This window comes from Malassezia restricta, chromosome III (assembly GCF_003290485.1).
Source record: "Malassezia restricta chromosome III, complete sequence".
In the NCBI taxonomy this organism is placed as follows: domain Eukaryota; kingdom Fungi; phylum Basidiomycota; class Malasseziomycetes; order Malasseziales; family Malasseziaceae; genus Malassezia; species Malassezia restricta.
The window spans coordinates 352,376-366,196 of NC_040195.1; the positions used below are offsets into that span (position 1 = coordinate 352,376).

Sequence of the window (13,821 nt, forward strand, 5' to 3'; positions counted from 1 at the left end):
TTCGATAGCTCTAAAGGCCATTTGGAGGGATCGGGCTCTTGGACTTGACTCTTAAGCTTGTCGCTAATGGTGGTGACTTTGATGTCCGCCCCAGATGCCAAGACGCGTCATTTCGCTCGCACGAACCCATCACGTGCAGGACATCTTTTTGCCCTCCATCACGGCGTTTCCTGCCTGGAGCACACCCATCGCTCATGGCAATGAATAGGCCTGACAAGCTGGCCTTCCTGTCCATGCAGGCCCCGGCTGGCTATGTGGCTGGTTTGGGACGTGGTGCAACTGGATTTACGACGCGTTCCGATATCGGACCTGCGCGTGAAGGTCCATCCGCTGAGACTGTGGCTGCTGCACGTGCGCGGCGGGGTGAAGAGGAGGAGGACGATGATGACGAGCGATTCCAGGATCCAGAAGAGGAGGGAGGTCTCTTCGCCACCGCTGTATATGAAAAAGATGACGAAGAAGCTGATCGAATTTGGGAAAGTGTCGACAGACACATGGATGAGCGGCGGCGCAAACAGCGCTTGTCGCAAGAGGCAGCGGAGCGTGAAGAACTGCGACAATCGCAGCCGAAAATTCAGGCGCAGTTTTCGGACCTAAAGCGAAATTTAGCTAGCGTGACCGAGTCAGAGTGGGCCAATCTGCCTGAACCTGGTAACTTGACCGGTAAGCGACGCAAGGCGGCATCGCTGCGTGAGAGCCGTGACAATCGGACAACTGCCGTACCTGACAGCGTGCTTGTATCTGCGCGAGATCGTAATCAGATACAAAATACGGCAGCCGATGTAGACGGTACGGTCAGCTCCTTGACAGACATTGGTGAAGCGCGTAATAAAGTATTTTCACATCAACTGGACCAGGCCTCGACACAAAGTCAGATCGCTGCCTCTGGCACGTCTTCTACCATTGACCCAACAGGGTATCTTACGGAACTGTCAGGTGTGTCAGTCAAATCGAGCGTGGAGATTGGCGATATCAAAAAAGCGCGCAGTTTGCTCGATTCGGTCATCAAGACGAACCCAAAGCATGCTCCTGGTTGGATCGCAGCGGCTCGTCTTGAGGAGGTCGCAGGAAGGATGTCTATTGCGCGCAAAGTGATCGCTCAGGGATGCGAACAGTGTCCTCGTAGTGAAGACGTATGGCTTGAAAGTGCGCGGCTTACTACGCCGAATAATGCCAAGGTCATCTTGGCCCAGGCCATTCAATTCCAAAGCCAGAGCGTCAATATCTGGCTTCGGGCTATGTCACTAGAGAATGATCTTGAAAGCAAGAAACGCGTGGCTCGCAAGGCTCTTGAGCACATCCCGAACTCTGTCAAGCTATGGAAGGAACTCGTGAACCTGGAAGAAACCCCCGAAGATGCACGCGTGTTGCTGGCAGGGGCAGTAGAGGCCGTTCCTATGAGTGTGGAGTTATGGCTTGCGCTTGCGCGTCTCTCTTCAGAAACAGATGCCAAGAGCGTACTGAACCGAGCTCGGCGCACAATTCCCACATCTCATGAAATATGGATCGCTGCTGCACGGCTCCTAGAAGAGAATGGTGAGGAAGCCGAGCGAATTTACAAAACTATGTCGACCGCTGTACTGTCGCTCAACAGGGCGGGTGCAATACTTAGCCGCGACCAGTGGCTTCGTGAGGCCGAGCAGGTCGACAAAGAGGGTAGTCCCACGACATGTGCAGCCATCGTGCGGGCGACCGTGCACCTTGATATTGATGCCGAGGATCGACGACGAGTATGGTCGGAAGATGCCGATTCGTGTCTCGATCATGGGCGCGTTTCCACAGCGCGCGCGATTCTCGCCTGCGCTTTGGACGAGTTCCCTGATTCACTTGAGCTTTGGCAGCAAGCTGCTAGACTTGAGCGGCTGCATGGCTCACATGTTTCATTAACAGACCTCCTGGAACGCGGCGTAGCGCAGTGTCCTACAGCAGAGTTCTTGTGGCTCATGTATGCCGATGATCGGCGTAGGGACGGCGATCTGCACGGTGCGCGTCAAGTTCTCACGCGTGCTTCTGATGCAAATCTGGGCTCAGAATCCATTTCGCTCGCAGCTGCCAAGCTTGAGTCAGAAACGGGCGATATGGCCTCTGCCACAAACATTCTTGCTCGCGCGCGTAAAGAGGTCCGTACCGAGCGCATTTGGTCGGCCAGCGTGGACATGGCGTGGCGCCAGGGGGCATTTGACGAGGCACTGGCCTTGGTCCAACAAGGCCTTCGTATTTTTGCCTCCTCCGAAGCATTGCACATGACGCATGGACGCCTGCACGAAGCGCGGCTGGATGTGTCGGCTGCGCGTGAGGCATATGCGGCTGGACGTCGGGCATGTGCATCGTCCGTCGCATTGTGGCTCTTGAGCAGCCGACTCGAAGAGTCAGCAGGTGTCCTCATTCGCGCGCGTGCCCTTCTCGAAAAAGCACGTCAACTCCATCCAACCAGCGACGAGCTGTGGATGGAGTCAGCTGCTGTCGAAATTCGCGCTGGTAGTGTGGCACAAGCCAAGACGCTTCTAAGTCGCGGCCTGCAGGTATGTCCATCAAGCGGTCGTCTGCTGAGTGCCAGCATTTGGCTGGAACCGCGTCCAGCACGTAAGGGACGTGCTGCTGAGGCTCTACGGCGGTCGATGGATAGTCCATACGTGATCTGCACAGTGGCACGCCTGTTCTGGGACGAGGGCCGCTACCCACAGGCTCGCGATTGGTTCACCAAGACCATACAGGCAGCTCGCTCGTGGGGCGATGGATGGGCGTGGTGGTATGCTTTTGAAGGTACGCAACCCGACGGAGCCACTCAGCGTGCACATCTCTTGGACAAAATCGAGCTCGCTGAGCCCAGGGACGGCGACGTTTGGAAAGCACTACTGACCAAGCCTGCCCATGCGGGGCAATCAGCGCGCGCCTTGCTCCCCATTGCAGCAGAGGAAGTGATGCATCAACCAACATACATGTCTACGACAAACTAGACTGTGACTTTGTCTCATCCGTGGGTCCAGCAGAATTCTTCTTAGGTTTCTTGGATGAGCGTGGCTTCATGCTTACAAGCCACGCTTCCTGGCCTCGTCGGAAGCGCGGGTGAGCAAAGCTGGAATGGACCCCATACAATTCCATGGCTGTGTTGAAAGGTGCTGATGTGCCGTAGTGACCTGAGGTGCCTGTTCTTGCAGCCACAGCACGCATCTCAGCTGCGTCAAGGAGTCGTGACGATGACACACGCTGGAAGCCATACAAGTTGAGCTGTCGTACAAATGAGGCGTTGTTCCCATGCTTGAACAGCTTGGGCAGTATCTCTGCAGCAAATTCAGCGGCCACGTCCGGCTCGCTGTTAATTATAATGGCATCACCTGCTTCACTCCAGTAAATGTATTTGCCGTACAGGTCGGGGTTGATCATGAGGTGCCACAGTTTGGATATAAATGCCGAGCAATTCGCAGCACCGCCCAGTCGGTCACGGATGGCTGCAACTTGATCTGTCTCGTCAACCGTTGGCACACGTAATGCTCGCTGCTTATCGTCATCATATGACGTTGAAGTCATCGAAAGGCGATCCAGTGCTGCGGCAGCCATGTGTACCTGGGATCGAGATGTATCGTCCGGTGCTGACCGCGGTAAGAACGATGGCACATGACTTATGGGCAATGACCGCGCTAATGATGAGGATGACGAGTGCATAGTTGGCTGGCCGAAGAGTCGCGTATTTTGCCTGAATTTGGACGCTGGAATCATATCCGTTTCGTCGTCTGTTCCATCATCGTCAACACCAGTCATTTCGTCGTCCGTTTCGTCGTCATCATATGTCGAATACATGGCATACGATGTGGCCGGCATAGATGTGCCCATTCGCGTTATCATCAGTGGACGTGAATATGGTGACCAAGAAGGCCGTCGCATCGAACGTGAGCTTGATGAGGGCTTCATGCTCATGGCATACGCTTGACTCAAAGGACCATTTAAGGAGCCTGGTGATCGAGATGGCACATTGTATGGCACACGACGAGAGCTTGTGCTTGGTGTGCGCACGAGCGAAGATGATCGTCGCGATGATGGCGAAAGCGCTAATGAATCAGGCATAGAACGAGCCATGCTTTGATCGATCGACGGGACGACGTCATCATTCTCGAGGAGCGGCACAAGGCCTGGACTCACGTCGTCGATCCCCAGGCCCTGCACATGAGTTGCTCGCGATCTGCGGTGATCTGCCTTATTTGAGACAGCGAAAACGTCGTCCACAGACATGTCGTTGTCAAATGATGCATCTTCCGTGGCAGCGGGTGAGACATTCTGTCGTTCTGCTGAAAGTTGGAATGCAGATGACAAGCCGACGCCATAGGAACGTGTGTTCGGATAAGACATGGGCGTATACCTGGGCAACTCAGCACGATATGCGGGTGTATAGAGCAACGGATTCTTGCGCGTTCCATACATGATATCATTTCGCACAATGGACGCATTCTCACTCAGGGTGACATCGTCCGGTGGTGTAGGCAAGTCCACGGGAGATTGAGATGAGTTCTTTTCCATCACAGGCGCATGACCGTTCGGGATCGGCATGGGACGCCGCGCAGCAAAGTTCATGATCTTGCCTTACAAGCTGTCCAAGATGCGCCCAGCGGAAGAATGTTAAGAAGACGGGCCGGGCAAAGAGAAATGGACCAGGCGCGTACCACAAGTACAAAATTATTGGGTCACCGGCGCGTGTTCTTCGAGTTGCGCGTATCATCCTTACATGATTGGCTCCATTTGCGCACGCACTGACCACGCTTCTACTTTGGGTAGGCGCACGGCCTATTTGAGTTTATTACGAAGATATTGGCTTCATGATTCGCTGAAATTCTTACGATGAGGCAAACAAAGTCAAAGCAAGCGTTATCGCCATCGTAATACGCATAAAATTCTTTGGTAGATGGCGGGGCATTCTTTTAAAGGAATGTTTTGTTGTTGGATTATCGGTTGTACAGGACAAAGTCACGTCATACCGCCACTTGCTCACATATATCGCGTACATAGAACCATCCTTTATGATATGTCTACGCGCTACCCCGCATGCGCCACATAATGTGGCGTTGATACTTGCCGTATAGTGTAATTGATATGGTACAAGCCAGGATAAGCTTGATATACAGGCTATTTTCTCTGCAGCTTTAAATTAGACCATGCGTGCTTCAGTCGTCAGCACAGCAGGCGGAATCGAGGGCTCACTGCTCGGCTGCTCAAATAGTGATCGTTCGTTCGATGTTGGGCGGCCGTCGGTCGCAGCCTTTTCCTTTGCATTTGCCTCCGAGAGTGGTATACCAGTGTTCTTCCAGCGCTGAATATAGTCAAGCACCTTGCCAAGTACTTCATCTTTTGTCGAGCTCTTACCAAATGCATCGACAAACTTGCCTTCGGGATCCATGAGATAGAAGAAGATGGAGTGATCGACTAGATAATCGCTCGTCGGATCCGCACCAGGTGGTGTGCTGAAGTACACACGATAGGCCTTGCACGCCTGCTTGATTTCGTCGTACGTGCCAGTAAGACCAATCATGCGCGGATGGAAGTCAGCAATATACTCGGCCACTAAAGGCACCCGATCCCGCGCAGGGTCGCAGGTGATGAACACAGGGTTGATAACAGGACCATGAGTCTTTGCGACTTCATCTACCACAGTGGACATCTTGTCGAGTTCCTCGGGACAAATGTCGGGACAATTTGTGAATCCAAAGTAAATCAAACTGAAGCTGCCCAGCAAGTCTTCATGGGTGAAAGGATGACCAGTGGAGGAAACCAGCGAGAACGGACCACCGATCCGTGGCCTTCCCACAGCTTGGTTCTCCAGCTTCCGCTTCTTATTTTCTTCTAGCTTTGCCTTTTCGTGCTTGAAATAGTAGTATAGACCGATTCCTGTGGCAACAAAAAGCACAGCGGCTGGTACGTTGAATGGCTGTCGTTAGTGGAAAGAATACGTACACCGATACTAGCGCGCTGAATAGGTGTCTTGGCTCCTTTAGGTTTCTCTTGTTGTGGCGGCACACTGAGCATGCGCACAGGTCCAACTCTTGTCCATGGAATAGCGAGAGGGCGAGCGCGCGATGGAAAGGCGCGTAGCATCCCGTGTCTGAAAGAAAACATCTCGTAGCTGTGTGGCGCAAAGCGGAGGTAGGAATATCGCGTCGTCAGGCACAACGACTTTCTTCGGCCGACGACTGACGGCCACCATTGCCTCAAGCCATCACGACTGCGATGAGCCGCCGGCTGCATCGAAGGCAACAGCGGCAGTTGGAGGAACTGGGTGAGCTCCAACATGCTCTTTCTGGGAAAGAGGATGCAAATTCCGAACAAGGAAATAATTTACATGAGTCGCGAAGTACGGCTTCATCCGCGTTTGCTGCGCTATCTTTGGAAGAGCCGGTCGATCACGGGCAAGAGAACGCAGACGACTTTGATGATGGCGATAAAACTGTTATGCACACTCAAAGTAGCAGGAATAAGTCGAAAAAGAACAACAAGAAAAAGAAGAAAGGCTCAGGCCAACCGCATTCAACGCATGTCGACGATATCTCGTTGGAAGAAATGTCGGACGTGATTGCCAAATCGACGAAGCAATTCAAGGTGACACTGAATACAGCGCCAGATTCGGGTGTGGCAGATACAGCATGCAAACATGCCCCATCATTGGTGCTGCGAGCGTTACTCGCTCTCGACGCCTCTCACTTGGATCCAGCTCACGAACTTCGGCGCCAGTTCGGTGCTTCGGCTATCAAAGCATATGAGCGTGAAAAAGGCAGTACCACCACGTCTAGCCGCACTGGTGCAAGAAGTCGTGATAATCGCGGCGCTCACTTTAATTCGAACATGCGCGTGCGCACTGTGCTAACGACGCCCAAACCAACGTGGCCTGATTTGAACCGCTCCTTTGTCGGCATGTCTATGTCAGCGGACGAGCGTGATCAGGGTGTGCGTGTGTACAGCTGGGAACATAGCCGTGCGTACAAGCAGGCCCAATTCCAGTTCTCTCAGGCTGTTGCGTCCTTTGACACGCAATCTCTTGTGGCGCTCTTGCGCGTATTTCCGTGGCACGTTGATACGCTACTGCAGCTGTCTGCTGTCTCGCGATACCAAGGAGACCTGGGGCAAGCATCTGACTTTATTGATCGTGCTTTGTTTGCTATGGAGCGATCCGCTGCTTCAACATTCGTGTCGGGCCTGACATCGCAAACGGGTCCGCCTATGTGTGATTTTCTGCGCGCAGAAAATAGGGCCTTCTGGCTTGCCATCCACAGAAATATTGACTTGTATGGCCGCAAGGGTACGTGGCGCACGGCCCTAGAATGGTGCAAGCTTTTGTTTGCTCTAGATACCTCGGATCCACACGGCATTTTATTATGGATGGATTTCTTGGCCATCAAAAGTCGTCAGGAAAAGTGGCTTTTGGAACTGACAGACGTGCTACATGAGCTTCACGGCATATTAGACTGGAGCGTTGGCCTCTCATACGCGCGCACCTTGGCACTCCGGGCTATAGGGGCGAGCCAAGCTGACCAGGCCTTAGCCTCCGCCATAATCCGCCATCCGCATGCAGCTATTTTGCTGGCAGACAAGCTGCAGGTTGACGTGCCTCCCGATGTGGTGCGTGCATTCCCCATGCACGGGGCATATACATCCACGCATCCTGCCTTGAACGAACTTCTGGCCCATTTGTATGTGCATCGCTCGCTGAGTGTGTGGAAAGAAGCTCATACGCTGGCGTGGTTCCGAGAGGTGGCCACGCAGACATGGCCGTCGCTCGATGCAAGTGCTTATCGCGAATCTCTCCCTGAGAGTTCAACACAGATGGGCGTGTACCGCCACCTCGTTGTAGCTGACTTGCCTGAGGCACAACAACGACAGCTTTTGCGATATGTGCCACCCGAGGTGCGGAACCCGCCCGGTGGTATTGACACGTTTGATCCGCTCCCACCCAGCAATGGCTCACGCTTCGACGAGGCATACTATGGTAGTGTCTTGCCGGCCATGACGCAGCGTGGCGGAGGACCCCACACTGGCCTGTGGGAACTATTACAGCGTCTGCAGAATCTCGGTGTGCACGACGTGCAAGAGCTGCTCGAGCATGTTGATGATCGAACACGCGACATGCTGATGCAGGTAGTCGAACCAGTCTCGGCAGACGAGGCAGAGGATGAAGCGGCTACGTCGATGAACGACATTGACGGCGTGGATGACGAGATCTCAGAAGACGATGCGGGTCACGCGTCAGGCGATCAACCTAGCCTTTTGCAGCGGGCGTGGAATGCGCTATGGGGAACCTAGACCGATCTAGTCAGTGCAAAAAAAGGCCTTCTGCTGGCCACATTCGGGACTCGGGCATCCCGGACAGCGAAGGGACATTTGGTGGCTTGCCTTACCCTGCGCCCAGGGCTGCGTGCCGCGTGCGTCAGAGGCAAGGTGCTCCGACACCATATCTGCCAATGCTCGTAGGAACACAGGCTCGTCATTAAGCGACGGCGAGCGAACAAGCTCTACGCCAGCTTCCTTGGCGTCTTCCTGCAACTCCATATCCAGCTCGAAGAGCGTTTCAATATGATCACTCGTGAATGCCACAGGGACCACAACTACATGCTTGTGACCCTGTTTGGCCCAGCCATGTAGAGTGTCGGACGTCTGTGGACCAAGCCAAGCAGCAGGACCCACCTTGCTTTGCCAAGTCACGCGGTAAGGGTTGGACCATCCCAGCCGCTGCATCACGGAAGCGACAGTGGCTGCAACTTCGGGCGGATATGGGTCGCCGCGCCCTGACACGACCTGCATAGGCAGCGAATGCGCACTAAACATGATAGGCGTCTTGTGAGCGACCTCCGCTGGCAGACTAGACAGGGCTTGGTGAATACGGTTCGCAAGCGCCTGGACCAAGCCTGACTGTATGGGCCACCGATCAATGACAGACCACTCAATCTGACCCTCTGGCGCGTGGCGTGCCTTGCGACGCTGAATCTCGCGGTACAGCTCGTTCAGGCTACTTCCTGTCGTGCTGCACGAGTACTGTGGATATTGAGAGAATGCAACGGCACGCTTTACACCATCTGCAGCAAGCTCATCCATGCATTCGTCCGTGAGCGGTGATGCATACCGGAACGCCACGTATGCTTTGTGCGGGGCCGTAGAGGGACTCAGCTCATCGAGCATCCGCGACATGGCCTCGCCCTGCGTGCGTGTCCATCGCAAGATGGGAGATCCACCGCCAATTTTTTCATACTGATCGCGAACTTTCGGTGAGCGCCGTTTGGCGATCATGGGTGCAAGATGCGACTGAAAAGGTAGGCGCATCAAATCACGGTCGAGGAACAGGCGCGTGAGAAATGGCTGGACTTCATCCAGGGTAGAAGGTCCACCCATATTCATCATAACGACCGCAGTTGGCGGTCGCGACTGCCAGCTTGCTCGCGATGTGGAAAATGAGCGCCAGCCCTTCATCCAGCGCATGATGCTACAAATGCGATGTCAACGTGTGCCGCCAACGACGCCGCCTTTATCAGACGCGAGATTGATAAGCCGGACGGACCTGGTCCGCCCGTCTACCTCACGTGGACATCACGTGAAATTGCTTTGATACCTCGTGGTGGTTTCTTGCGCGCCAGTTGGGAGTCAGAAGATGGCGAGTGTTATTTTTTCGACCAATCCGCACCCCTTTCTTCATCTTGCATCGTCTATCGTGAGCTCGTCTTCTCCACGTCATGGCAGCAGCTACGCAGGAGGAGCAGCTGGTAAAGGCCGTGGAAATTGCGTCCAATGCGGCTGCGATGCCAGATGCTGATCTTGTCGCTCAAGCGCTGGCATACCTCGAGCAGCTGAAGCAGGCGACGCAAGAGAGCTGGAGTATAGGGTGGGCCATATGGACGGCACGTACTGACGATGGCTCTGCGCCCAAGTATGATCACGCGCCGCGTCTCTTTGGTCTGAATCTAGTCGACGACTTTTTGGATAAGCGCATCCAGGGTGTGCCTGAGGCAGCCGAGGTGCTCACACTTCTGCAAGAAAGCGCCCTGGCCTATCTCCAGAGCGAGTTCGTAAGTGGACAGGGCGAACAAGGCATCCCTTTTATGAAAAATAAGCTTGCGCAAACACTTTCGCTTTTGATTGTTCAAACGTACAGCTTAACGTCTTCCTACACATTTCTCACCGCTATGCTCTCGATGTGCACAGCGCATCCGATGGCCGACGACAAAGGCATGAATGTAGTGTCCGCTGATCTCGCGATGCGTGTGCTACACGATATGTCGCTCAGCCTTGGTTCGGATGTGACGCTGCGTTCCGTGCGTGGTAAAGAGCGTCTGCAGCGTGATGCGATCGTGCGCGACGAAATCCGTGCGCACCATGCTGCCAGTCTAGCCGAGCTACTTTGGCGCGTGATTCAAGACTCGCTTCATGCCCTGCAACAAGGTGCAGACGGAAGTGCTTCGCCGCGGCACCTAAACGCTGTGACTGCAGGCCCGCTGGCCTCGTTGGCCATGGCCGTCGTGGGTGATTACGCCTCTTGGATCGATATCGGGCTGGTCGTCACGATGGAAACGGTGCAGATTCTCTACAGTGCGCTTGATGCGCCCCATATGCCCCTGCGGTACGCCACGGCTGACACTTTGTGTGAAATTGTGTCAAAGGGTATGAAACCAGTCGACAAGCTGAGTCTGATTGAGGGCTTAAGTTTGGATGCTGTGCTGACGCAGCTCGAATCGACAACACGGGGTCAAGGTGAAGCACAGACTGAACTTCGCGAGCATCTCGCACGACTTGTAAATGCGCTATGCACAGAGCTGTGCAAGATTGCTGAGGATGTCGCTGGTGCCGAAGCCGAAACACGAGAGGCGGCGCATTCGAAGCTGTTGACATTCCTGCAACTGGTGCTGGCCTTCCTGGCAGATGAGTACGATGAGCCGGTGGAGCAAGTACTGCCCTGTCTTCACCTGGTGCTGAGCCTTTACAAAAAAACCAAGCGCCAGAACGAGACGCTGGGTCTGCCTGCCCTCGGAGCGCCTTCATCTGAATTTGTATCTCAGCTCATTACCCTTTCAGTGCAAAAGCTCAAGTTTGATGCGGATATTGACTGGCAAGACTCGTCACTTGTGGGCGGCGCTGCCGATGGTGACGCTGAAGAGTCTGAAGACGATGACGAACAGCTGGTGCGATTCTATGAGCTGCGAAAGCAGTTGCAGGTGATCCTTGGTGCGATTGCTGCAATAGACGAGTCTCTTGTATCGAGCACGATTCACGCGCTGGTCGTCAACACACTCGCAGCTGTTGGCTCACCGATCGACTTGCCGTGGGAGCAGGCTGAAGTGTGTTTGTATGCGGCCTTCTCGTGTGGCGAAGTTCTTTCCTCTGTGCGCGGCAACAAGATCGGACTGGGTGCACATTCGTACGTCCAGATTCCCGTCGAGCCTGGCAAGTCTCGTAACGTACGCCAGGCGCTGAGCGTATACCAGGCACTTCCGCCGAATACGCTGGGGGAAATTTTGCAGCACTTGTTCCGATCGCAGATCGGTGAGCATCCTCACCCTGTTGTGCAGTTGCAGTACTTTGAGTGTGTGGTGCGGTATGCCACGAGTTTTGTTTTGTGGCCCGACTTGCTCCCGAAAGCGCTCGAGGCATTTTTGGGACCCCGTGGATTGTGCAATCCGCACCATGGCATGCGACGACGAATTAATTACCTGTTTTACCGGTTCGTACGTGACACGCGCACGGCTATCCCATCGGAGATCGTGCCACGTCTATTGGAGAGCATGCCATTAGCCGTCACTGCTACGTTGCCAGAGGTGCCAGCTGACGAGGACCCACTGGCCAGGGCCACGGAAAAAGCGTCAGCATTTGACAGCCAGTTGTACCTCTTTGACACGAGTGGTCTGCTTATCGCGCAGTTGGGCCACATGCCTGATACACAGGTCATGCTGTTCAAACTGATTACGCAGCCGCTCGCGGAGCAGTTGCAACAGAGTGTCCAGGCCGCTGACCCGAGCAACTTGCAGCTGGTGCTGCAAGTGCATCACTTGATCTTGGCTCTCAGCACCATCACCAAAGGCTTCCCTGACTACGATGCGAATCGTGCGCACGAGCCGGCATGGATTGAAGAACTTAAGCCACTCACAGAGCAGATTCTGATGGCCCTGACGGCACTGAACCGCTTCATGATTGTACGCGAGGCTGCACGTGGCGCGTTCGCACGCATCGTCGCATCTGCGGGGCCAGCTGTGTTGCCTTACATACCCACTTTGATCCATGCGCTTGTCCATCATGTCACTGAAGCCGAGCTTGTGGATTTGCTCAATTTCTTTGGGCTTATCACGAACAAATACAAGGACAATGTCCGCAGCGTGATGGACAATGTATTTGGCGTACTTGTCTCGCGCATCTTTTCCTTCCTGCACCAGGGTGTGCAAGGTACAGACGATCTCGTGCGCCGCTCAGACACAGAGCGTGCGTACTTCGGCCTGGTGCATGCCCTCCTGCAGGCCGGTATGGACGACGTGCTGGTATCGGAAAAGAACCAAGCACAGCTGGAGGCCGTCCTCCAAAGCCACGTGTATTATGTCACGCATGGCGAGCCTGTGACGCAGCGTGCGGCCATCAGCGTCTTGTCGCAGCTTGTGCAGCTGTGGGCGCGTCCGAACGAAAAGGCGATTATGGGCTTTGAGCAGTTCGTGTACGATGCGATCTTGCCCCTTGTGTTCCAGGTCCCTGCGAAGCCTTCGTTTGATTCGTCGGATGCACAGTCCCAGCTCGTGCTCTCGGAGCTTGCCGGCCTGCTTAAGTCGCTCTATACCGCACGCGGTGACGAGTTTCTCCAGTACTTGTCGACCGTATACCTGCCCAGCGTCCAGTGCCCACCAGAGCTTGCACTTGAGCTCACCAAAAGCGTCCAGTCGCTCGAGGTCAAGCCTCTGAAGCGATTCCTTGACACATTCATCGCCCAGTCTCGTGGCGCTTAAAAATAGATACATACTATGACATCATGTACGTTACATGAGCGCTGCAATGGCAGACGGCGACGTCAATCAGCACAGCACGTCGTCGTGAACCATGCTGGCGTCGTGCTACGCAAATCGCAAGGGCGGCGTCAGTGGCTCTATCGACCTAGAAAGGGCTCTCGGCGTCCACGTAGGCGACACGGGCATCTGCAATGGCGGTAGGCGACTCGCATGACGGGGACTTGACTCGATCAGCACAGGCCGATCTGAATGCAAGAGCCACTCGGCCTGACCCTTGTAAGGTGAATGACGCGCGTCTTTGTACAGCCGCGTTGTTTCGCCGCACTGCGTTTCATAGACCAGACGAGAGAGACGCTGCACACAGTTTTGGAGCACGCGATAACATAATCGAGCTTGTTTCTCATCAGCACATAAGTGAATGAGCCATTTGACCTTGCAGCCACGTTCAATGCCAGTAGCATGCAAATGCCATGGCATGTCAGTACCTGAGACATTATGCAGTTCAAGCTTGGTGCTCGTATGAAGCTCTAGACATGCATGCGCGGTAAAACAGTGCGGTTTGATGGCGTACAAATGCGCATAAAAATGGAATGGCACGTCCGAGTGCACCAATACATAGTCCCAGCAACTCGTGGCATGCCTCGATAACCATGGCAGGGACCAAGCCCGCCAGGTGCACCGCGCAGATGCCAACACGTCGGCATGGACTACAGGCTTACCCCCTTTAAAGTGCCACACTCCGCGCTCGAGAATCGCGTCTCTTCGCAGCATACAGAGCGATGTACATAGCCTCCGTGCTTTTTTACGTGAACTTGCGCACAACGCTCATTGTGTCGAGGGACAAGCCTCACAATGACACGCATATCACGTGAAA

At 54.5% G+C, this 13,821-nt stretch overlaps 7 protein-coding genes across 7 annotated transcripts; 3 read left to right on the plus strand and 4 right to left on the minus strand.

Moving 5' to 3' along the window:
• Nucleotides 1–194: 194 nt before the first annotated feature.
• On the plus strand, nucleotides 195–2,957 carry MRET_1812 (pre-mRNA-processing factor 6; the record flags this gene model as incomplete). The annotated part of the gene is made up of 1 exon (XM_027628439.1): nucleotides 195–2,957. One exon carries the CDS (start codon nucleotides 195–197, stop codon nucleotides 2,955–2,957), a length of 2,763 nt encoding a protein of 920 aa, XP_027484578.1.
• Nucleotides 2,944–4,566, minus strand: MRET_1813 (DNA binding transcription factor; the record flags this gene model as incomplete). Its single annotated transcript, XM_027628440.1, has 1 exon — nucleotides 2,944–4,566. The coding sequence occupies one exon, from the start codon at nucleotides 4,564–4,566 to the stop codon at nucleotides 2,944–2,946; it is 1,623 nt and encodes a 540-aa protein (XP_027484577.1).
• Nucleotides 4,567–5,137: 571 nt separating this feature from the next.
• MRET_1814 (protein SCO1/2) lies at nucleotides 5,138–6,102 on the minus strand (the record flags this gene model as incomplete). Its single annotated transcript, XM_027628441.1, has 2 exons — nucleotides 5,138–5,914; nucleotides 5,941–6,102. The coding sequence occupies 2 exons, from the start codon at nucleotides 6,100–6,102 to the stop codon at nucleotides 5,138–5,140; spliced, it is 939 nt and encodes a 312-aa protein (XP_027484580.1).
• A 111-nt stretch (nucleotides 6,103–6,213) lies between these two features.
• Nucleotides 6,214–8,280, plus strand: MRET_1815 (nulp1-pending protein; the record flags this gene model as incomplete). The annotated part of the gene is made up of 1 exon (XM_027628442.1): nucleotides 6,214–8,280. The coding sequence occupies one exon, from the start codon at nucleotides 6,214–6,216 to the stop codon at nucleotides 8,278–8,280; it is 2,067 nt and encodes a 688-aa protein (XP_027484579.1).
• A 6-nt stretch (nucleotides 8,281–8,286) lies between these two features.
• On the minus strand, nucleotides 8,287–9,450 carry MRET_1816 (protoporphyrin/coproporphyrin ferrochelatase; the record flags this gene model as incomplete). The annotated part of the gene is made up of 1 exon (XM_027628443.1): nucleotides 8,287–9,450. One exon carries the CDS (start codon nucleotides 9,448–9,450, stop codon nucleotides 8,287–8,289), a length of 1,164 nt encoding a protein of 387 aa, XP_027484582.1.
• A 251-nt stretch (nucleotides 9,451–9,701) lies between these two features.
• MRET_1817 (exportin-T) lies at nucleotides 9,702–12,947 on the plus strand (the record flags this gene model as incomplete). The annotated part of the gene is made up of 1 exon (XM_027628444.1): nucleotides 9,702–12,947. The coding sequence occupies one exon, from the start codon at nucleotides 9,702–9,704 to the stop codon at nucleotides 12,945–12,947; it is 3,246 nt and encodes a 1,081-aa protein (XP_027484581.1).
• Nucleotides 12,948–13,052: 105 nt separating this feature from the next.
• MRET_1818 (uncharacterized protein) lies at nucleotides 13,053–13,718 on the minus strand (the record flags this gene model as incomplete). The annotated part of the gene is made up of 1 exon (XM_027628445.1): nucleotides 13,053–13,718. One exon carries the CDS (start codon nucleotides 13,716–13,718, stop codon nucleotides 13,053–13,055), a length of 666 nt encoding a protein of 221 aa, XP_027484584.1.
• Between the last annotated feature and the right edge of the window lie 103 nt (nucleotides 13,719–13,821).